At 39.8% G+C, this 22,984-nt stretch overlaps 1 protein-coding gene across 1 annotated transcript in view; it reads left to right on the plus strand.

The window, feature by feature from the left end:
- The first annotated feature begins 1,850 nt into the window (after nucleotides 1–1,850).
- Nucleotides 1,851–22,984, plus strand: part of EIF6 (eukaryotic translation initiation factor 6) — a 40,722-nt gene continuing 19,588 nt past the window's right edge. Inside the window, exons 1-2 of the mRNA XM_053720650.1 lie at nucleotides 1,851–2,000; nucleotides 2,172–2,305. Coding sequence (XP_053576625.1) covers nucleotides 2,199–2,305 — 107 coding nt within the window. The 5' untranslated portion in view covers nucleotides 1,851–2,000; nucleotides 2,172–2,198. The remainder of the gene's footprint in view (nucleotides 2,001–2,171; nucleotides 2,306–22,984) is intronic.

Raw genomic sequence — 22,984 nt, forward strand, 5'->3', positions numbered from 1 at the left:
AGCAAAGATAAAAAAATATATACTATTTACCTCATCAAATGCCACTTGCCTGTGAGGCTTTCAATGGTGTTTTAGCAAAAGTAAAACATTTAAAAAAAACAAATCCTCCATGTATCTAAATATATTATTTTCTATTCCAGCACTGCAACACAGCATTTAGCAGGTTAAAGGGTCAGTAAACTCAGAGGATGTAAAAGCTAACACTAACGTCTTCTATATCCTTATAATCTAACCGCATTGTTAATTTTGACAAAAAATAAAATTGACATGTTTTATTAAATCATAAGTTTTGCAGCCTAACCGTTACTCTATGTCCATTCTCCAACCCCTCCACGGCATCTCCAATGTGGGAGGTATAGACCAACTCTGTACTTCCCACATGCAAATGATGTGACTCACATTTAACCTCCCACTATTGCTCACTCACGCTCCTCAATCTAGTATATGCAATCTTGGAAGCATCGAGCGCTTGACGTGAACTTATGATTTTGGGCATGCGCAGAACTAGGAATAGCGGAACCCAGAAGCAGATGATGTCATCGTGCGCGCGTTCGCATAGCAGGTACATAGCGCGACCGATATCAACATTATTGGATGAATTGGGATTCTTCCAATATATTGAAAAAAAGCGGCGGTCATGGAGGCGGACAGTGAATACACAAGTGGTACAAGTTTAAGTTGAAAATAGATAAGATAAAAACTGTTATTTAAACATTTGATGAATTAAACATTGGTTAAATACATGTTGCACATGTAATTTTGACTGTGGAAATTCGGAGTATACTGTCCCTTTAACCAAACTGTGGGGAAAACCTGTCTCATTAAAGGCTGTGTAACATCTATGAACTAGTATGGTGTAATGCTGTACAGATGCTAAAGGGTTACTAATTTAACTCTTGCTTAATTATTTGGGTACTTGCTGTAAAGTTATTCTTTCTATACTAATTATGTGCTTGAGAGTATGGGAGGTGATGATGAGCTTGATAGTTTAACCTGCATCTAAGGGCTGTAATGTTGTAGAAACAAACTGTAAAAAGTAATATTGCACTGTTGCTTGCATATAACTATGTGTTTAAACCATGCAAAGGGATTAAACCCATAGTTAAAGTCATATCCATAGCAACAATGCACTGCTTTCTGCTGGGAGGCGGGAGCAGCTTGCAGAGCACATCTGGTGAGTCAATAAAAAAAAGAAACCCACCAAACACCAGTAGTGCATTCCTGCTGCTGAAGATATGTACTTATTATTTTCAACAAAGGTACTCAAGACTGACAAACTAAATTTCTTATTAGAAGTGAAATTAAATATTATATGCTCCATCTGATTCATTAAAGATTCATTTTGACTCACATACCCCCTTTAAGCAATAAGTTATAGCTAAAATATACTACTAGATAATGTGATTGTTTTGGGGTAGCTATACAAATCATAAATGGTCCTTGTTCTGCTAAAAAGTGTTCCTGGAAATTATATTTTTGTTCTTGAGATATTATTCTGAGTACAGAAGGCAAGTGACAAACCACCTTTCTCAGGCAGTATTTATACGTCACAGTGTTTTTTAAACAAAATAATGGCTGAACTAGAAATTAAGTATGTTTGTGTCCTTAGTTAAATTCTGATCCTAAGCTAAAGCCATCGAAGATTCTTTGTTACGACTACTATCACATGCAATTGGCTAAACTAAAATGAGCACAATTGTAGGCTGTACAAATTACATTTGCATGTCTATTCAACAAAGTCTGTATTCCAGAAAATAATTCCCTTATCTAAGATGGCGTATGAAGTACATACTCGCTTTTGCAAATCTGCTTTGCTAGTACCATGGCAACGGAACTGCGCTTCCGGCAGCCGTCACGCAACCCGGAAGAGTGTAGAGGGACACAGCCGTGGGGTTCATTACGGTGTTGGTGGCCACGTGTTTGCACTGAAGTTGGCGAGAGACTGTATTCAGGCTTTAATAGGAATTAATCGAGAACGAAATTGGCATTACCGGGCAACGGTAAGGCCCAGACATCTTTTAACTGATGTATTTTGAAGTACTATAGTTAACGCATTAACGTCGGACTCAAATGTGATGCAGCCCTTCTTGGCAGACAGAAGATATTTGGGCGTGTGATTATCTACACACCGTCGCTATCGGTATAATTAACATACTTATTATTATTTTTAGTAAGAAAATTCGCCTTGTGGAGCAGTCATGGCAGTTCGGGCCTCCTTCGAAAATAATAATGAGATCGGATGTTTCGCTAAACTCACTAACACTTACTGCCTGGTTGCCATCGGGGGATCAGAGAATTTCTATAGGTGGGCAGTAATTACTGTATCAGGACCGTATTATATTAGATCTCCTTACTGTAGTAATGAAACAAGCATTTTTATTTTATGATTAATTGTCTGTTAATAAACTCCAGTGAGAATACTCCCCTATTCCTATATTGTATAGCTGGTTCGCTAGATTTTTTTCAGTCAGTGTTGCGCACAACCCACACATTTTTAATATTTGATACCACGTTATTACGATATATTACAGAACCTACATAGTTTTTCTAGGCCAAGTTAGATGTAATATAATCTTATGTAAAGCATTGTTAGCATATTCTTAACTTAAAGGGACATTATACACATTTTTCTTTGCATAAATATTTTGTAGATTATTTTATATAGCTCATACATTTGTTTTGTTTTTTTTAAAATGTATAGATTTGCTTATTTTTAAATAACATTGCTCTGATTTTCAGACCAACCAAGCCCCAAAGTTTTATTAGAATACCGTCGGCTACCAACTCCAGCTTGCTCCTGTTTGTGTAAAGGGTCTTTTCATATGCAAAAGAAGGGGGGGGGTCTTATTTGCCACTTGCAGTGGGCTTTCCAATTACCTTTTCAACAGAGCTAAACTGAGAGCTTCTAAGTAAGTTTTTAAACCGTTTTATACTGGATTTTTATATCCGTATCTGCATCTTATTCTTTATAGTAGTGTCTATTACATGCAGTTATATGAAAATGAGTGTATACTGTACCTTTAAATGGACACTAAACCCATTTTTTTTTCTTTAATGATTCGGATAGAGCATGCAATTTTAAGCAACTTTCCAATTTACTCCTATTATCAATTTTCTTTGTTCTCTTGCTATGTTTATTTGAAAAAGCAGGAATGAAACCTTAGGAGCCTGCCCATTTTTTGTTCAGTACCTTGGATAGTGCTTGCTGATTGGTGGCTACATTTAGTCACCAATCAGCAAGCGGTACCCAGGTGCTGAACCTAATATAGGCCGACTCCTAAGCTTTCATTCATACGTATGCTTTTTTGTGCTCTGTTACCATATGAAGGCAGATGCCTCTGACACTTGACAACCAAGACTGCTTGGCTTCCAGGACTCTGCTGGATGTACCAGAACTGTTTTACATCTCTTTGTTTGTACAATACCTTAGTGGGCAGAGTTCTAGAGACACGTTTACTGTTATTAGTAACCGGATAAAGGCTCAATATTCCCAGTGTTTTAAATAAATGTTGTATGAAGGAGATTTGGATTCCTGAGGGTTGTTATATGGAGCTTTTATTTTTTTGCTAATCGTAGCTCAGAAGAGCATGAGTACCAGTGTTCTTATAAAGTGGATTGTCTATTATGTTACAGTGGTGCACTATGATCCTGTATTCTTTTTTTCATTTGAGGATTGAAGATTGTTAAACTTTAACTAATCAAATGCCATATATGTAATATTTGCGATTAAAAAAGTATGTATTGTGTACATTTCTTTTTTTAACCCCTTAACGACACGAGTCATACAGGGTACGTCGCACACAACCTGGTCTTTAAAGACCAGCGACGTACCCTGTACGACTTTGGGGATTAAAGCGGCTGGAAGCGATCCTGATTGCTTCCAGCCGCTTTACGGTTATTGCAGTGATGCCTCGATATCGAGGCATCCTGCAATAACCTTTTTCCCCCATCCGATGCAGAGAGAGCCACTCTGTGGCCCTCTCTGCACCGGCATCGATGGCCGCAATCGTTGGTGGGTGGGAGCTGACCGTGGGAGGCGGGTGGGCGGCCATCGATGAAAAACTGAAGAGAGAGGGGGGCGGGATAGTCGGGAGCGCGCACGTGCACAGGGGGTGGCGGGCGCGTGCACGGGGAGGGAGCAGGTGGGAACCGCTACACTACAGCAAATACATGCTATATGAGTGGCAGTAAGGGGGGATAAAATCCCCAACAAAAGAAAATCTAAGGCAGTGTTTTTCAACCAGTGTGCCGTGAGAGATCCTCAGGTGTGCCACGGCAGACTGACAACAGTGTGACATATTTTTAAAACTTTGCTTGTTTTTTACTCCCAGTGCAGGGGTAGTTTGTAGGAGGCATGGCATAACAGCACAATACATACAGTATGTGTGTGTTTGTGTGTATGTGTATATATATATGCTGTATTAGGCTACAATGTGTGATTTTTTTAAAAATTTTGGGATGGTGGTGTGCCACAGGTTTTTTTATGTAAAAAAGTGTGCCACGGCAAAAAAAAGGTTAAAAATCACTGATCTAAGGGATCTGGGAGCGGGTGGGTAATTGGTCTGTGGGGGGGGGGGGGGGGGGAAGCTACACTACAGAAAAAATAATTTTTTTTTAAAAAAAAACACATTTGTATTTGAAAACAGGGTACTGGCAGACAGCTGCCAGTAACCAAGATGGCTCCCAGTAAGGTAGAGGTGAAGGGTTAGAGAGCTGTTTGGGGGGGGATCAGGGAGGTTGGGGGCTAAGGGGGGGGTCCTACACAGCTGCATATGTAAATATGCAATACAATTTTTTTTTTTTTTTTAAATATACCTTTTATTTTAGTACTGGCAGACTTTCTGCCAGTACTTAAGATGGCGGGGACAATTGTGGGGGGAGGGAAGGGAGCTGTTTGGGAGGGATCAGGGGGTCTGATGTGTCAGGTGGGAGGCTGATCTCTACACTAAAGCTAACATTAACCCTGCAAGCTCCCTACAAGCTCCCTAATTAACCCCTTAACTGCTAGCCATAATACACATGTGATGTGCAGCAGCATTTAGCGGCCTTATAATTACCAAAAAGCAACACCAAAGCTATATATGTCTGCTATTTCTGAACAAAGGGGATCCCAGAGAAGCATTTACAATCATTTATGCCATACTTTGAAAAGTTGTTTGTAAATAATTTCAGTGAGAAACCTAAAATTGTGAAAAATTTTACGTTTTTTTTTTATTTGATCGCATTTAGCTGTGAAATGGTAGCATGAAATATAGCAAGATGGGCCTAGATCAATACTTGGGGTTGTCTACTACACTACACTAAAGCTAAAATTAACCCTAGACGCTCCCTACATGCTCCCTAATTAACCCCTTCACTGCTGGGCATAATACACGTGTGATGCGCAGTGGCATTTAGCGGCCTTCTAATTACCAAAAAGCAACGCCAAAGTCATATATGTCTGCTATTTCTGAACAAAGGGGATCCCAGAGAAGCATTTACAACCATTTATGCCATAATTGCACAAGTTGTTTGTAAATAATTTCAGTGAGAAACCTAAAGTTTGTGAAAATATTTGGGAAAAAGTGAACAATTTTTTTTATTTGATTGCATTTGGTGGTGAAATGGTGGCATGAAATATACCAAAATGGGCCTAGATCAATACTTTGGGATGTCTTCTAAAAAAAAATATATACATGTCAAGGGTTAATCAGGGATTCCTGAAAGATATCAGTGTTCCAATGTAACTAGCGCTAATTTTTAAAAAAAAGTGGTTTGGAAATAGCAAAGTGCTACTTGTATTTATGGCCCTATAAGTTGCAAAGAACATGTAAACATTGGGTATTTCTAAACTCAGGACAAAATTTAGAAACTATTTAGCATGGGTGTTTTTTGGTGATTGTAGATGTGTAACAGATTGTGGGGGTCAAAGTTAGAAAAAGTGTTTTTTTTCCATTTTTTCCTAATATTTTATCATTTTTTTAAAGTAAATGATAAGATATGATGAAAAAATGGTATCTTTAGAAAGTCCATTTAATGGCGAGAAAAACGGTATATAATATGTATGGGTACAGTAAATGAGTAAGAGGAAAATTACAGCTAAACACAAACACCGCAGAAATGTAAAAATAGCCCTGGTCCTTCAGGGAAAGAAATTGAAAAATGGCCTTGGTCCTTAAGGGGTTAATCAATCTGTGAAAGGGTTAATTAGTGCATAAAGTAATGCTTCTATTGTAATGTTATGCCGGCCCACTTGGATGAATATTCAGTCAACGTGTCATTTTGATAATCTTGAAGTCCAGCCCTTAGAAAGCCTAGGTAGAGAGTGGGTGGGACTGCTCTATACATCACAGCCCAGCCAAAAGAGGAAATGAAAGGGGTGGAGGAACAGACAATATCAATTAGGATTATAAATCTTTTATTATAAAAACCACTTTAAAAAATAATTGTGGTTTTGCTTGCAAACTAAAATATTTTCCATTGCAACATTCTTATAGTCTGTACCATCACTTTATGTTGAAATTTTTTTATTGAACAGTATTTGTAGTACATTTACAATCGTACATTATGATAATAAACCTTTTCAAACTCAAAAACAAGGCAACAGAAAAACATAAATAAAAGGATAAAAGAAATACAAAAAATATCAATTATCAATTGTGTGAGTCAATTATTAATAATGTTAGTATCTTTGTGACAGTTTAAATAAAGGTATACACATCATGGAGTTATGAGTGGCGTGGGTGTAGAGATTAGGCGCTGGGCAGAGGATCAAGATTCTCTGTGGGGATATGAGTGATTTGAGGTGTCCCTTGTAGAATCCAATAAAACCATATTTTGTCTACTGCTGCTTTATTATCCAGAATCCAGGCTGCCGAATCATACATAGAATAAGTTGCGTTAATTTTGTTTAAAACCTCTTGCCATGTTAGTGCACCAGTTTTCCAATATTTAGCTATGCAAGATCTGGTAACCGTGCATAAGATCTTGATGAATGTGTTAATTGGTTTATTAAAATTAGGCAGTCGGACATGTAGGAGTGCCTGTGATTGTGTAAGTTGAATCTTTTCGTTTAAAGTATTACTTATTAGTAAAGAGAGGTTGTCCCAAATTTGCTTAATTTTGTCGCATTTCCACCATAAATGTGAGTAGGTTCCCAACATATTACATCCTCTATAGCATAGTCTGGTTCCCGTCTGGGACATATGTGCTGTCTGTATTGGAGTCAAGTACCATCTATAGGCCGTTTTAAGTGCATTTTCCCTTAAGTCTGCGCTTAGTAGTCCTCTATCTGTTTCCCTAAATATATCATCCCACTCCTGTAGGTCTTTCTCTATTCCCAGATCTCTTTCCCAGTTTAATATTAATTGGGATTTTGTCTGTGTCTGTGCAGATTGTATAGCAGAGTACAACTTTGAGATGGTGTGTTTTGGTCTGTGCGGTGCTTTGCATATGATCTCCAGTACTGTAGTGTTCTGGGTTGTATAGTGTTGTTGAAATTTCCTAAGGGCCGATATTATTTGCAAGTATAAAAACCAGTTTAGTATTAAAGGATTGATTTTCTCCTGAATCTGGGTAAATGTTAAAATTGTCGTTCCACTTAGAAAGTCAGCCACTCTGTAGAGACCCTTATTACGCCATTTGTCTATTATCGGGTGGGAATCTTGCGGCAATAGATATTTAATTGGTATGTTTTTAGAATATGTGGGTTTCAGTTTGGTCATCTTAGCTACTTTGTTCCAGGATATAAAGGTTGAGTCTAGGGTAGGAAGTCTAATATGTTGTGTGGTGAGTGTCTGTGTCTCCTTCCCCCATAGGACGTCTGCTGGGTAATTCCAGCCCCCCATTTCAGCTTCCAGGATTGGCCATATAGTATCAATATTGGGGTTATCTAGTAAGGTTGTTTGAGCCAATCTTGCCGCCTTATAATAGTCGACAAGATTGGGGACCCCCACTCCCCCTAATGTTCTATGTCTCGTTAAACAGGTGGCCGGAATTCTAGGAGATTTTTTCCCTCTAATAAATCTAATCAACTCTGATTGAATCTGAGCTAGCTCTGGGGTTGGGATTTTGATTGGGAGTGTTCTGAAAAGGTAGAGCAGGCGTGGTAGGATATTCATCTTGACCGCTGCTTTACGGCCATACCAGGAAAAGGAATAATGTGCCCATTTCTGGAGATCATGCCGGATCTCTTTGAACAGTGGTGTGTAGTTGGCTTTGTACAGTTGGCTGAATTGGGTCGTTAAATGGACACCTAGATATTTAATAGTACGTTTAGCCCATTTCATGGTGAAGTTTAGTTCAATTAGTTTTTGTGTGTGGGCTGGTAATGTGATAGGTAGGGCTTCGCATTTCTCTAAATTAATTTTGTAACCCGAAATCGATGAGAATTTGTCCAAAAGTTGGTATAGGTTAGGCAGTGAGATCAGAGGTTTGGTAATTGTTAATAAAATATCGTCAGCGAACAATGTCAATTTGTATTCAGTGGATTTAATTTTAAAACCTGATATGTCTGGGGAATTCCTAATCTGGGCTGCTAGAGGTTCTATGCAGAGGGCAAATAGGAGGGGTGACAAAGGACATCCCTGCCTAGTTCCGTTGAGGATGGGGAAGATTTTGGATTTGTAACCTGTGACTTGTGCTGTGGGGTTCGAGTATATCCTTTCAATCGCTGTTACAAAAGGTCCGTTAAATCCCATGGTGCGGAGCACCTGAAGTAGGTATTTCCAATCTATTCTATCAAACGCCTTCTCCGCATCCAAGGATAGGAGCAGAGAAGGCGTTTTGGTGACAAACAAGTAGTGTATGGAGTCTATTATACGTCTGATATTGTCTGGGGCTTCCCTATCTTTTATGAAACCCACCTGGTCGGGGTGTATCAGGTTGGGCAGTATTGCTTTAAGACGATTAGCCAGAATTTTCGTAAATATTTTGAGATCCTGATTAATAAGTGATATGGGGCGATAATTTGAGCAGTATTTTGAGTTTCTACCTGGTTTGGGAATCACCACTATTTTCGCCATTAAAAGTTCAGGTGGAATTGGATGGCCCTCTAGAATGTGGTTGCACAAGTTAGTTAAATGGGGGAGCAGTATGGGGCTAAACATTTTATAATATTCTCCTGCAAATCCGTCTGGACCAGGGGCTTTACCTTTTTTAAGGTCTTTGATGGCTAATGATACTTCCTGAGGGGAAACCTGTGAGTTCAATGACTTTCTATCATCTTCTGAAATTTGGTTTAGATTAGCATCGGTGAGAAAGTCTATAGTTTCTGACTCAATTTGTTGTGTATGACTAACTTTTTTACCATCATATAGTTTCCCATAAAATTCTGCGAAGGTATTAACAATCTCCTGGGGATGAGACACAGACACCCCCTGTGAATTAATTATGTTTGGTATAGCAGAGGCTCTACAGCGTTCGCGTATTTTGTGTGCAAGAAATTTATCCGGTTTGTTAGCGAACACATAGTATTGCGTCTTTAATTTCATTATCGCTCTGGCTGCAATAGAGTTTAGAATGCTATTTAGATTATCTTTTTTCTTGTTTAGTTCTTTTATGACTGGTTTGCTCTGGGTTCGTTTGTGTTGGTTTTCTAGCTGTTTTATATCATTCTGAAGCTGAGTTATTAAGGTGTTTTTGTGGTATAAAGAGCGAGATTTAAGCTGGATTAGCAGACCTCTGAGGTACGCTTTGTGTGCTGCCCAGGTGTGTATCGGGTTGTTGGTAGAATCACTATTAAATCTCCAAAATTCACTCAACAGTTCGCTTATATTAGCTAGGGTGTGTTTATCTCTAAGCACGGACTGGTCAAAGGTCCATGTTCTAGATCTTTTAGGGTCAGTAACCCCATTGAGTTGAATTGAGATTGGGGAGTGATCAGACCAGGTACATGGATGGATTTCTGATGATAGCACTAGTGGGAGTAAAATCTGGCTAACTAATATGTAGTCAATTCTTGTATAAGACTTGTGAGCGGCTGAATAAAATGTGGTGTCATTAGTCTCCCCATACAGGAATTTCCAAGTGTCTGTGAGAGTATGAGGTGTAAGGGTGTCTTGAATTGATTTAATAATCCTGTTATGTCGGAGTTGTTTATTGTTTAACTTTAGGTTTTTGTCGGAATTAATAGTTTTCATGTTAACGTTGAAATCCCCAGCCAACACTACTTTATGTTGCGACCAGTCTGTTAGTAAGTGGGAAATGTCCCTAAAGAACGTGTGCTGGTTGTCATTAGGGGCATATATATTGCAAAAAATAATATCGGAGTCATCCAGCTGTCCCTTTATAATTAGATATCTGCCCTCTGGGTCTGCTAGAGTGGATTCGTGTCTAAAGTTTAAGGAAGAGTGAATGAGTATGGATACACCTCTTTTTTTTGTTTCTGTGGTGGCGTGATAGTGGAGTGGAAACGCTCGAGACCAGTATTTAGGGATATTTGTATGTGTTAGATGAGTCTCTTGTAGGAAAAGAACGTTAGCGTGCAGTCTAAGGTAGTGCGCCATAGCTACCCTGCGCTTAATGTCTGAGTTTAATCCTCTCACATTGTGAGAAACTAAGTGTATTTTAGGCATTAGTAGTGTTTGCTCGCCATATATTTACATCTCCTGACATATGAAAGAATCTTACCCTCCCCTGGTGTCTTGTAGCATTCTTCCTATTCCACCCAAGCTTCGCTCTCACACACCTCAATGTAATATGTGACTCAGAACCATAATAAAATATTGATTGAAAAAAAAAGATAATAAGAAAAAAGAACAATATGCATAAAAAATAGAAAAAAAGAAATACATTAACCAAGTCTCTCTTATATAGAGAGACAACAAATCTCATGATGACTCATCTTGAAGGAGCGGCCTCTATAAATATAACTAGTATTTTAAACAGTGAAATTAACAGTTAGAAATTGTGAACAGTAAATTCTAATGCAATTGGCAAGACAGTGTGAATCATACTTTACCCAGTCTTAGACAAGAATGCTATGGAAATCGGTATATACAATTCTGAGGCGAACCTCAAAGTTCAGTATGTGTCCTTAGTTCCAAGGTGATACCCTGAAGTCTCTCAGCAAGAGTCATCTGTTTTTAAGTTTTTTCCTATTAGAAGACTGCCATTTTGACTGTGGGGTATCTTGTTGTGAAAGTTGAAGGTTTTTGTGTTGTTTAGCTGGTATGTTCGCTGGAATCGATGGAGGATCCAGGCCCAACAGCCCACAGATATTTGGAATTTCTTCTTCTTCTTTTACAGTTAAGGATTTGCCATCTCTGATAATGTGTAGAGCGAACGGGAACCCCCAGCGGTATTGGATCTGGTGCTTCCGTAGCATAGCTGTGAGTGGTCGTAGCTGGAATCTTCTCTGTAAGGTTCTGACGCTCAAGTCCTGAAAGAATTGGACAATTGTACCTTGAAACTTAAATGTTGAATTTTGTCGGGATGCAGACATAATTTTCTCCTTTTCTTGAAAGATCGCCATCTTCACAATGACGTCTCTCGGTGGGGCATCATCTTTCGGTCTTGCTCTGAGAGCCCTGTGGGCCCTTTCAATGTTATATGTGGAGTCCTCTTTGTCGCCAGCAATGGCTCTAAACAGCTGTTGCAGGTATATGTGGAGGTCTTTGTTCAGGACCGTTTCTGGTATGCCTTTCATTCTAATATTATTTCGCCTGCCTCTATTTTCAAGATCTTCAATTTTGTCTTGAAGCTCATTGATAGATTGTTGTTGGGAATTGATTGCCTCAGTTACTGAGGAGAGATCTTCTGATATAGCCTCTTTTTGTTCTTCCAGCGTTTCAATTCTGCCTCCCAAATCAGTAATATCAGACTTAATATCAGTGAGACTATCGGTAACAGAGGTATGCATAGAGTCTATCTTTTCCCACAGACGTTCAAAGTTAGCTGCTATGTCCTGTTTTGAGACTAGTAGGCGCAAATCTGCTCTAGTAGCTGGTGTTTGATCTCCTTCAGCTCCCAAAGTGTCTGTCTCCTGCTCAGAGTCACCATCTTCATCTCTTATAGTATCATTTGTAGGTTTATTGAGTTTGGTGGGTCTGAAATATGGGTTGATATTCTGTGACTTAGAAACTTTGTCTGCTTTTGTCAGTTTTTTAGCCGCCATCTCATATAATTAAAGATTTTGATAGATGTCTTGTCGCCTTCCGTTTGTAGTGGTAACAGTGTAGCCAACCCTGAAAGGTGGTATTGTGGTATGTGGTATAAAGCAGTTCCCTCTAATACTTGGGAGGTAATAGCTGTAGTGTTGCGTCGTTCTGTTTAATGTTCCAGTAGCTGCTTGTGTGGAATATTACAGAAGCCTTACACTGCAGAAGTGATACACGTGGTCTATCGTGGTTATTTTGGCTCAAATCTTCCTTTCTTTTAATGACCGTACCGTAGTCTCACTCAGTCCTTATTTTGTTTTATGTCTCAATAGTTATGTGTGTGGGCTGCGCTTGACACCGGGGCCCCTCGAAACATGAATCATACACTTATTTGCTTTTAATAAATTTGGCTCAAATATTCTAGCCTGCTGTTCGCTATGAATTGTTACTGTAGTTTTCTGCCTATTCATGATCCCTTCTTGCTTATGACTTGTTTACTTGCTGTTTTATGGCAACCGCTTGTGTAAAAAAGTGGCTGCGTCAGACCGCCATTTGCCGCCACGTTGCATGTCACCTTCAGTTTGCGCTTTAAACCCTAGGCTAGCCGGTTAGTGCCCGCTACCCTCCGGGGGTGCTCACCTCATATAGTGATGTCCGGTGGCCTGGGTTAACGGCTAAGTCCTTTCAGAGGCATCCCTGCGTCTCTGTCACTGTAGTACCGGACGTGGCTCCGGATGGGAGCACTTAGCTAGGCCTCATATGTCCGCCTCCGTGTTTGAGGTACAAGTTGTTCTCTGCAGCTTATCAGCCTTACATCAGCAAGGGTTATATCTCCGGTTCATAAGCTAGGGTTTTCCGTCTCAGATTAACTGTTCAGACAGCTCAAAATCACTGTTTTATATTCTTAGCTCCTGGAGCTCAGAGATTACACCGCCATCTCTGAGCACAGTCAGGCTCCGCCCCCCTGTACCATCACTTTAAAGGGACACTGTACCCAATTTTTTTTCTTTCGGGATTCAGATAGAACATACAATTTTATGCAACTTTCTAATTTACTTCTATTATCAAATGTTCTGTATTCTTTTGGTATCTTTATTTTAATGCAAAAATGTAAATTTAGATTCCAGCCCATTTTTGGTGAACAACCTGGGTTGTCTTCACTGATTGGTGGATAAATTCATCCACCAATTTAAAAAGTGCTGTCCAGAGGTCTGAACCAAAAAAAAAGCTTAGATGCCTTCTTTTTCAATTAAAGATAGCAAGAGAACGAAGAAAAATTGATAATAGGGGTAAGAAAGTTGCTTAAAATTGCATGCTCTATCTGAATCACAAAAGAAAAAAATTGGGTTCAGTGTCCCTTTAAGGACCACTTTAGTAAAAAGACATTTCTTTCATGTAATTGGCAAGAGTCCATGAGCTAGTAACGTATGGGATAGGGCTGGGCGATATGACCAAAAAAATGACTATAACACCTTCATTTAGCATTAAACAATTTATTTAACACTACTGAATATTAATGTACAGGTTTATCAATATCCAATACATTATTTGAGCATAAAAATACAAAACAAAAAATAGTTACAATAAAATGTGCTGCCTGTGATGTGATAAAGTAGTAGCCACTAGCCGGTTATTAGGTCTTATGACACACAAGTTCACACAAGATTCATGTTTTATTGGACAGTCATTCTAACAGTGTGGACACAGTGGTATAATTAACATATGAAGCAGTGTAAGCATGGAGAAACCTGAAAATTGCTCTTTACAACAGTATGACTTGTAAGTTCTGTATATATAAATACATTTAAGTGCAGTTAGCAGTAAAGTAAGTACAATGAATGCACACACTGCTGCATGTGTTATTCATTTTAGGAGTTACTGTCCAGGGAAACATGAGGGATATTGCATTGACAAGGTCAATCCTGACATCCTGCAGCCTGTCATAGACAATCACACTAGTCACAGCTATTCTGTAGTAGTAGATCTATATAAAAGATCACTAAGAAGTAGAACACATCAACACAGTTATATACAGGACAGGAGGTAGTAGTACATAACAAGTTAACTTTGAGCTGTCCCACCGCCACACCAACGCTTGACCACCGCCACACTACTCCCAGATGACTGCTGGTCAGAATGAAAGCCAGTTGCTGCCACTCACTCATAATTCTCTGCAAAAATGGCCGTTTCGCGGGCATTCTCAGGTCCGCCCACGGCCGCACCCTGGTTCGCCTCTCATCCTCCCTCTCCACCTCAGTTTTCATGAAGATTAAAGAATTTATTTTTTTCAAGAAAATCGCGTACTCTCGCGGTTTTTTTAACTGCGGTGATTAATCGCGGTTTAAAAACGCATGTGCGGTTAATCGTGCAGCCCTAGTATTGGATATACAATCCTACCAGGAGGGGCAAAGTTTCCCAAACCTCAAAATGCCTATAAATACACCCCTCACCACACCCACAATTCAGTTTTACAAACTTTGCCTCCTATGGAGGTGGTGAAGTTTGTGCTTGTTTTTTTATGATTTCTTCTATAAGCGCTTCTAAGCATTCTGAAGCCCAATTCCTCTGAGTACAGTGTTTGTCAGAGGGATGTGAAGAGAGTATCGCCTATTGATTTTATGGTTTTCCTTGCGGGAAATCTTTTCAAGGGTTCTCTGATATCTGTCGTAGGGATTAATCTCCTACCTCCCTTTTCAGATCGATGATATACTCTTATATGCCATTACCTCTGCTGATAGTTTTCAGTACTGGTTTGGCTATCTGCTATATGTGGATGGGTGTCTTTCGGTAAATATGTTTTCATTATTTAAGACTCTCTCAGCTATGATTTGGCGCTTTATGTATTAATATAAAGTTTTAAATCTATGTATTCTTATATTTGCCATGAGTCAGGTCTATGTGTATTTCCCTTTTGCAGTCTAAACAGTTTCAGTATAGGAATCATGTTTGGGAAGTTTAAATAATTTTATTTTCTCCAACATAGGTGTGTCCGGTCCACGGCGTCATCCTTACTTGTGGGATATTCTCTTCCCCAACAGGAAATGGCAAAGAGCCCAGCAAAGCTGGTCACATGATCCCTCCTAGGCTCCGCCTACCCCAGTCATTCTCTTTGCCGTTGTACAGGCAACATCTCCACGGAGATGGCTTAGAGTTTTTTAGTGTTTAACTGTAGTTTTTATTATTCAATCAAGAGTTTGTTATTTTGAAATAGTGCTGGTATGTACTATTTACTCAGAAACAGAAAAGAGATGAAGATTTCTGTTTGTATGAGGAAAATGATTTTAGCAACCGTAACTAAAATCCATGGCTGTTCCACACAGGACTGTTGAGAGCAATTAACTTCAGTTGGGGGAACAGTGTGCAGTCTCTTGCTGCTTGAGGTATGACACATTCTAACAAGACGATGTAATGCTGGAAGCTGTCATTTTCCCTATGGGATCCGGTAAGCCATGTTTATTACGATCGTAAATAAGGGCTTCACAAGGGCTTATTAAGACTGTAGACTTTTCTGGGCTAAATCGATTCATTATTAACACATATTTAGCCTTGAGGAATCATTTTATCTGGGTATTTTGATATAATAATATCGGCAGGCACTGTATTAGACACCTTATTTCTTAGGGGCTTTCCCAAAGCATAAGCAGAGCCTCATTTTCGCGCCGGTGTGGCGCACTTGTTTTTGAGAGGCATGGCATGCAGTCGCATGTGAGGGAGCTCTGATACTTAGAAAAGATTTTCTGAAGGCGTCATTTGGTATCGTATTCCCCTTTGGGTTTGGTTGGGTCTCAGCAAAGCAGATACCAGGGACTGTAAAGGGGTTAAAGTTTTAAAACGGCTCCGGTTCCGTTATTTTAAGGGTTAAAGCTTCCAAATTTGGTGTGCAATACTTTTAAGGCTTTAAGACACTGTGGTGAAAATTTGGTGAATTTTGAACAATTCCTTCATGTTTTTTCGCAATTGCAGTAATAAAGTGTGTTCAGTTTAAAATTTAAAGTGACAGTAACGGTTTTATTTTAAAACGTTTTTTGTACTTTCTTATCAAGTTTATGCCTGTTTAACATGTCTGAACTACCAGATAGACGGTGTTCTGAATGTGGGGAAGCCAGAATTCCTATTCATTTAAATAAATGTGATTTATGTGATAATGACAATGATGCCCAAGATGATTCCTCAAGTGAGGGGAGTAAGCATGGTACTGCATCATTCCCTCCTTCGTCTACACGAGTCTTGCCCACTCAGGAGGCCCCTAGTACATCTAGCGCGCCAATACTCCTTACTATGCAACAATTAACGGCTGTAATGGATAATTCTGTCAAAAACATTTTAGCCAAAATGAACCCTTGTCAGCGTAAGCGTGGCTGCTCTGTTTTAGTTACTGAAGAGCATGACGACGCTGATATTAATATCTCTGAAGGGCCCCTAACCCAATCTGAGGGGGCCAGGGAGGTTTTGTCTGAGGGAGAAATTACTGATTCAGGGAACATTTCTCAACAGGCTGAACCTGATGTGATTGCATTTAAATTTAAGTTGGAACATCTCCGCATTTTGCTTAAGGAGGTATTATCCACTCTGGATGATTGTGAAAAGTTGGTCATCCCAGAGAAACTATGTAAAATGGACAAGTTCCTAGAGGTGCCGGGGCTCCCAGAAGCTTTTCCTATACCCAAGCGGGTGGCGGACATTGTTAATAAAGAATGGGAAAGGCCCGGTATTCCTTTCGTCCCTCCCCCCATATTTAAAAAATTGTTTCCTAAGGTCGACCCCAGAAAGGACTTATGGCAGACAGTCCCCAAGGTCGAGGGAGCGGTTTCTACTTTAAACAAACGCACCACTATACCCATAGAGGATAGTTGTGCTTTCAAAGATCCTATGGATAAAAAATTAGAAGGTTTGCTTAAAAAGATGTTTGTTCAGCAGGGTTACCTTCTACAACCAATTTCATGCATTGTCCCTGTCACTACAGCCGCATGTTTCTGGTTTGATGAACTGATAAAGGCGCTCGATAGTGATTCTCCTCCTTATGAGGAGATTATGGACAGAATCAATGCTCTCAAATTGGCTAATTCTTTCACCCTAGACGCCACTTTGCAATTGGCTAGGTTAGCGGCTAAGAATTCTGGGTTTGCTATTGTGGCGCGCAGAGCGCTTTGGTTGAAATCTTGGTCGGCTGATGCGTCTTCCAAGAACAAGCTACTAAACATTCCTTTCAAGGGGAAAACGCTGTTTGGCCCTGACTTGAAAGAGATTATCTCTGATATCACTGGGGGTAAGGGCCACGCCCTTCCTCAGGATCGGCCTTTCAAGGCAAAAAATAGACCTAATTTTCGTCCCTTTCGTAAAAACGGACCAGCCCAAAGTGCTACGTCCTCTAAGCAAGAGGGTAATACTTCTCAAGCCAAGCCAGCTTGGAGACCAATGCAAGGCTGGAACAAGGGAAAGCAGGCCAAGAAACCTGCCACTGCTACCAAGACAGCATGAAATATTGGCCCCCGATCCGGGACCGGATCTGGTGGGGGGCAGACTCTCTCTCTTCGCTCAGGCTTGGGCAAGAGATGTTCTGGATCCTTGGGCGCTAGAAATAGTCTCCCAGGGTTATCTTCTGGAATTCAAGGGACTTCCCCCAAGGGGGAGGTTCCACAGGTCTCAGTTGTCTTCAGACCACATAAAAAGACAGGCGTTCTTACATTGTGTAGAAGACCTGTTAAAAATGGGAGTGATTCATCCTGTTCCATTAAGAGAACAAGGGATGGGGTTCTACTCCAATCTGTTCATAGTTCCCAAAAAAGAGGGAACGTTCAGACCAATCTTAGATCTCAAGATCTTAAACAAGTTTCTCAAGGTTCCATCGTTCAAGATGGAAACCATTCGAACTATTCTTCCTTCCATCCAGGAAGGTCAATTCATGACCACGGTGGATTTAAAGGATGCGTATCTACATATTCCTATCCACAAGGAACATCATCGGTTCCTAAGGTTTGCATTCCTGGACAAACATTACCAGTTCGTGGCGCTTCCTTTCGGATTAGCCACTGCTCCAAGGATTTTCACAAAGGTACTAGGGTCCCTTCTAGCGGTGCTAAGACCAAGGGGCATTGCAGTAGTACCTTACCTGGACAACATTCTGATTCAAGCGTCGTCCCTTCCTCACAGGGTCTTTGGTCTCGGGAAGAATCTCTTCTACCGATAAATATTCTGGAACTGAGAGCGATATTCAATGCTCTCAAAGCTTGGCCTCAGCTAGCGAGGACCAAGTTCATACGGTTTCAATCAGACAACATGACGACTGTTGCGTACATCAACCATCAGGGGGGAACAAGGAGTTCCCTAGCGATGGAAGAAGTGACCAAAATCATTCTATGGGCGGAGTCTCACTCCTGCCACCTGTCTGCTATCCACATCCCAGGAGTGGAAAATTGGGAAGCGGATTTTCTGAGTCGTCAGACATTGCATCCGGGGGAGTGGGAACTCCATCCGGAAATCTTTGCCCAAGTCACTCAGCTGTGGGGCATTCCAGACATGGATCTAATGGCCTCTCGTCAGAACTTCAAAGTTCCTTGCTACGGGTCCAGATCCAGGGATCCCAAGGCGGCTCTAGTGGATGCACTAGTAGCACCTTGGACCTTCAAACTAGCTTATGTGTTCCCGCCGTTTCCTCTCATCCCCAGGCTGGTAGCCAGGATCAATCAGGAGAGGGCGTCGGTGATCTTGATAGCTCCTGCGTGGCCACGCAGGACTTGGTATGCAGATCTGGTGAATATGTCATCGGCTCCACCTTGGAAGCTACCTTTGAGACGAGACCTTCTTGTTCAGGGTCCGTTCGAACATCCGAATCTGGTTTCACTCCAGCTGACTGCTTGGAGATTGAACGCTTGATTTTATCGAAGCGAGGATTCTCAGATTCTGTTATCGATACTCTTGTTCAGGCCAGAAAGCCTGTAACTCGAAAGATTTACCACAAGATTTGGAAAAAATATATCTGTTGGTGTGAATCTAAAGGATTCCCTTGGGACAAGGTTAAGATTCCTAGGATTCTATCCTTCCTTCAAGAAGGATTGGAAAAAGGATTATCTGCAAGTTCCCTGAAGGGACAGATTTCCGCCTTGTCGGTGTTACTTCACAAAAAAGCTGGCAGCTGTGCCAGATGTTCAAGCCTTTGTTCAGGCTCTGGTTAGAATCAAGCCTGTTTACAAACCTTTGACTCCTCCTTGGAGTCTCAATTTAGTTCTTTCAGTTCTTCAGGGGGTTCCGTTTGAACCCTTGCATTCCGTTGATATTAAATTATTATCTTGGAAAGTTTTGTTTTTGGTTGCAATTTCTTCTGCTAGAAGAGTTTCAGAATTATCTGCTCTGCAGTGTTCTCCTCCTTATCTGGTGTTCCATGCAGATAAGGTGGTTTTGCGTACTAAACCTGGTTTTCTTCCGAAAGTTGTTTCTAACAAAAACATTAACCAGGAGATTATCGTACCTTCTCTGTGTCCGAAACCAGTTTCAAAGAAGGAACGTTTGTTGCACAATTTGGATGTTGTTCGCGCTCTAAAATTCTATTTAGATGCTACAAAGGATTTTAGACAAACATCTTCCTTGTTTGTTGTTTATTCCGGTAAAAGGAGAGGTCAAAAAGCAACTTCTACCTCTCTCTCTTTTTGGATTAAAAGCATCATCAGATTGGCTTACGAGACTGCCGGACGGCAGCCTCCCGAAAGAATCACAGCTCATTCCACTAGGGCTGTGGCTTCCACATGGGCCTTCAAGAACGAGGCTTCTGTTGATCAGATATGTAGGGCAGCGACTTGGTCTTCACTGCACACTTTTACCAAATTTTACAAGTTTGATACTTTTGCTTCTTCTGAGGCTATTTTTGGGAGAAAGGTTTTGCAAGCCGTGGTGCCTTCCATTTAGGTGACCTGATTTGCTCCCTCCCTTCATCCGTGTCCTAAAGCTTTGGTATTGGTTCCCACAAGTAAGGATGACGCCGTGGACCGGACACACCTATGTTGGAGAAAACAGAATTTATGTTTACCTGATAATTTACTTTCTCCAACGGTGTGTCGGGTCCACGGCCCGCCCTGGTTTTTTTAATCAGGTCTGATATTTTATTTTCTTTAACTACAGTCACCACGGTACCATATGGTTTCTCCTATGCAAATATTCCTCCTTAACGTCGGTCGAATGACTGGGGTAGGCGGAGCCTAGGAGGGATCATGTGACCAGCTTTGCTGGGCTCTTTGCCATTTCCTGTTGGGGAAGAGAATATCCCACAAGTAAGGATGACGCCGTGGACCGGACACACCGTTGGAGAAAGTAATTTATCAGGTAAACATAAATTCTGTTTTTTTTTACCTGGGGTTCAGTCTTTTTCTAATTTGACTTTTTTTTTTTCTAGGGCGCAAAATGCTGTTTTTTTATTGCATCATTTTTGGAGCTAAGTTGCTCCTTTGGCGCAAATTTCGTCATTTCCTGCGTCTTTGACGCTAGTTGATTTTGCACGAAATAGTGTTTATGTAGGCGAGTTGTGTCATTTCCTGGTGTTAGTTTTGCACCAAAAAATGTTAACTTTTTGTGTAATGCGTCATTCTTGACGCCAAAATTTAGACATTTTATCCCTCTCTTACTCGCGGTTTTCATAAACTATTATGCCTGCTTTTTGTTTTTCTCTATTGAAACTGTTACATTGTGGAAATTGAATGTTTTGCCTAAATGTTTTTTGTTTTTTTCTGTTACATTTTGCGAGATGTCTCATTCTGATCCTGACTGATGTTACTGTAGAAACTATGATGCCTTGGAACACAATTCTGCAAAGCTAAATGTAATCTTTTCATTTTTTTAGCTGTTGTTGTTTCAGCTTAATTATGTGGAATTTATTTATCATGTTTTATGCTAGCAATGTTTCTACATGTACAATAACATTTTACTGTTTTTTACATATTCAGTTCATGTACTTGATTTAATCTGCAGACATCACATGTTGTTTCTTATATCATACAAGGTTATGACTGCTTTTATGCCTTTGAGTAAACTTATGAGGTCTTTTCAAAATTGTTTTAATTTTGTTCTGACCAACAGCATACTTAAGTTTATTCTACTGATAGCTCAAAGGCTCCTGTATCAGACAGTTTGTTGAAAATACTCCTTATTTTTCATTTGAACGTTTTTTTTGTTCTTTGTTAAGGATTTTTTTTCTATTTATAGCTTTTAGGAGTCTAGTCCTCCTATTAACTATGTTAATAATCATTTTCAAAACTGGATTTTAACATTTGTTGCTTTTGAGGTTTTTTTCCTATTCATTATACTATCTGTACTGTATTATATTCTAGAGAATGGTTATTCTGATTCCCTCTTGGAACTGTACTACTATTTCTATGGAAATTGGTACTTGTTTTTAGGATTCTTTAGAATTTAAATATAACCTTAGTAAAGCATATTCACGTACTGTTTATATTTTTAGCTCGGCTTTATCTGTGGCTGACATTACTGTTCTCTCATCCTTTGTTGAACAGTTAATATAAGCAGTTTTCAGATTCTTAAGTATATAACTCTGTTTATTTACTTTAGATGTATTCATTTAATTATGTTTACTATATCTATTATTATGATTTCAAATATATTTTATTATCTCTCTCTTGTTAGGATAAGTTATTTGATTTCTATTATCTCCACTATTTCTGGAGGTTTAGAGGGGGTTTTTTTTTCTGCACTACTTTTAGTCCGGTGATGTAGTTCATTTGGTTCCCTTTGCTCGTTTTTCATCTGAGATCTTTTTGATTTGCTTCCTTAATCAATGATACAGGGTTTGTTTTTACATATCACAATTGATATTTTTAAATCCTAACACTCTTCTCTCTCTGTTTTGGTGATTTGTCTATGATTTTATTCAGGGGGCCTCCTTTTGTTCGTCCTTCCTGGACTGTATTCTTAATGGATGCAAGTCTTACAGGTTGGGGAGCTGTCTGAGGGTATTTTGACAGCACAAGGGGTTTGGAAACTTCAAGAGGCGAGGTTTCTAATCGATATTTTGGAACTCTGTGCTATTTTTCAGAGCTCTTTCAGGCTTGACCTCTTTTATGAGAGAACTTTATTTTTTGCTTTCAGACGTTCAATATCATAACTGTGGTATATGTCAATCAACAATAGGGACTCTTAGTTCCTTAGCAATTAAGAAGCATCTTGAATACGTTCTTAGATAGAATACATCTCCTGTCTATTTTCTACGATTTTAGACATTTGGAAAGTGGATTATCTCAGCCGTCAGTCTTTACATCCGGGAGAGTGGTGTCTCTATACAGATGTGTTTTTTCAATTTCCCAGGTACCTTTTCAGGTCCAGGGATCCTAAGGTGGAGATGGTGGATGCATTAAGCAGTGTCTTGGTTTTGCAACCTGACTACATCTTTCCGCCTCGTTGTTGTTGTTTTTTTTTTTTCTTCCAAAGATGATTTTCAAGATCATATTGGAACAGTGTCATGTTTCTGATAGCATCAGCATGGCCTCACAGGTTTGGTATGTGGATCTTGTTCGGATGTCCAGTTGCCATCATTGGCTGCTTCTCTTTGGCCTGCCCTCTTGTTTTAGGGGCTATTTTTCCATCAGGATCTCAAATGACTAATTAGGGGATATGGAAATTTATAAGTGTTTAGTCATAGAAGTTTCTCTAACTCTGTTTTTATCGCTATGTTGCAGGCTTATAAGTCTGTTTTAAGGAACATGTATTATCAGGTTTGGAAAACCTATATTTTTATAATGTTCTTCTCATAAATTCTCTTGGCATTCTTTTAGAATTCCTAGGATTTTTCAGGATGGTTTGGATAAGTTTGTCTGCAAATTTTTGACTTCCTGATATTCACTGTTTTGTTCAGGCTTTGGTTGGTATCAAGCCTGTTCATTTATTAATTTCTCCTTTTTGGAGTCTTA

The sequence above is a fragment of the Bombina bombina genome, chromosome 1 (genome assembly GCF_027579735.1).
Source record: "Bombina bombina isolate aBomBom1 chromosome 1, aBomBom1.pri, whole genome shotgun sequence".
Classification (NCBI taxonomy): domain Eukaryota; kingdom Metazoa; phylum Chordata; class Amphibia; order Anura; family Bombinatoridae; genus Bombina; species Bombina bombina.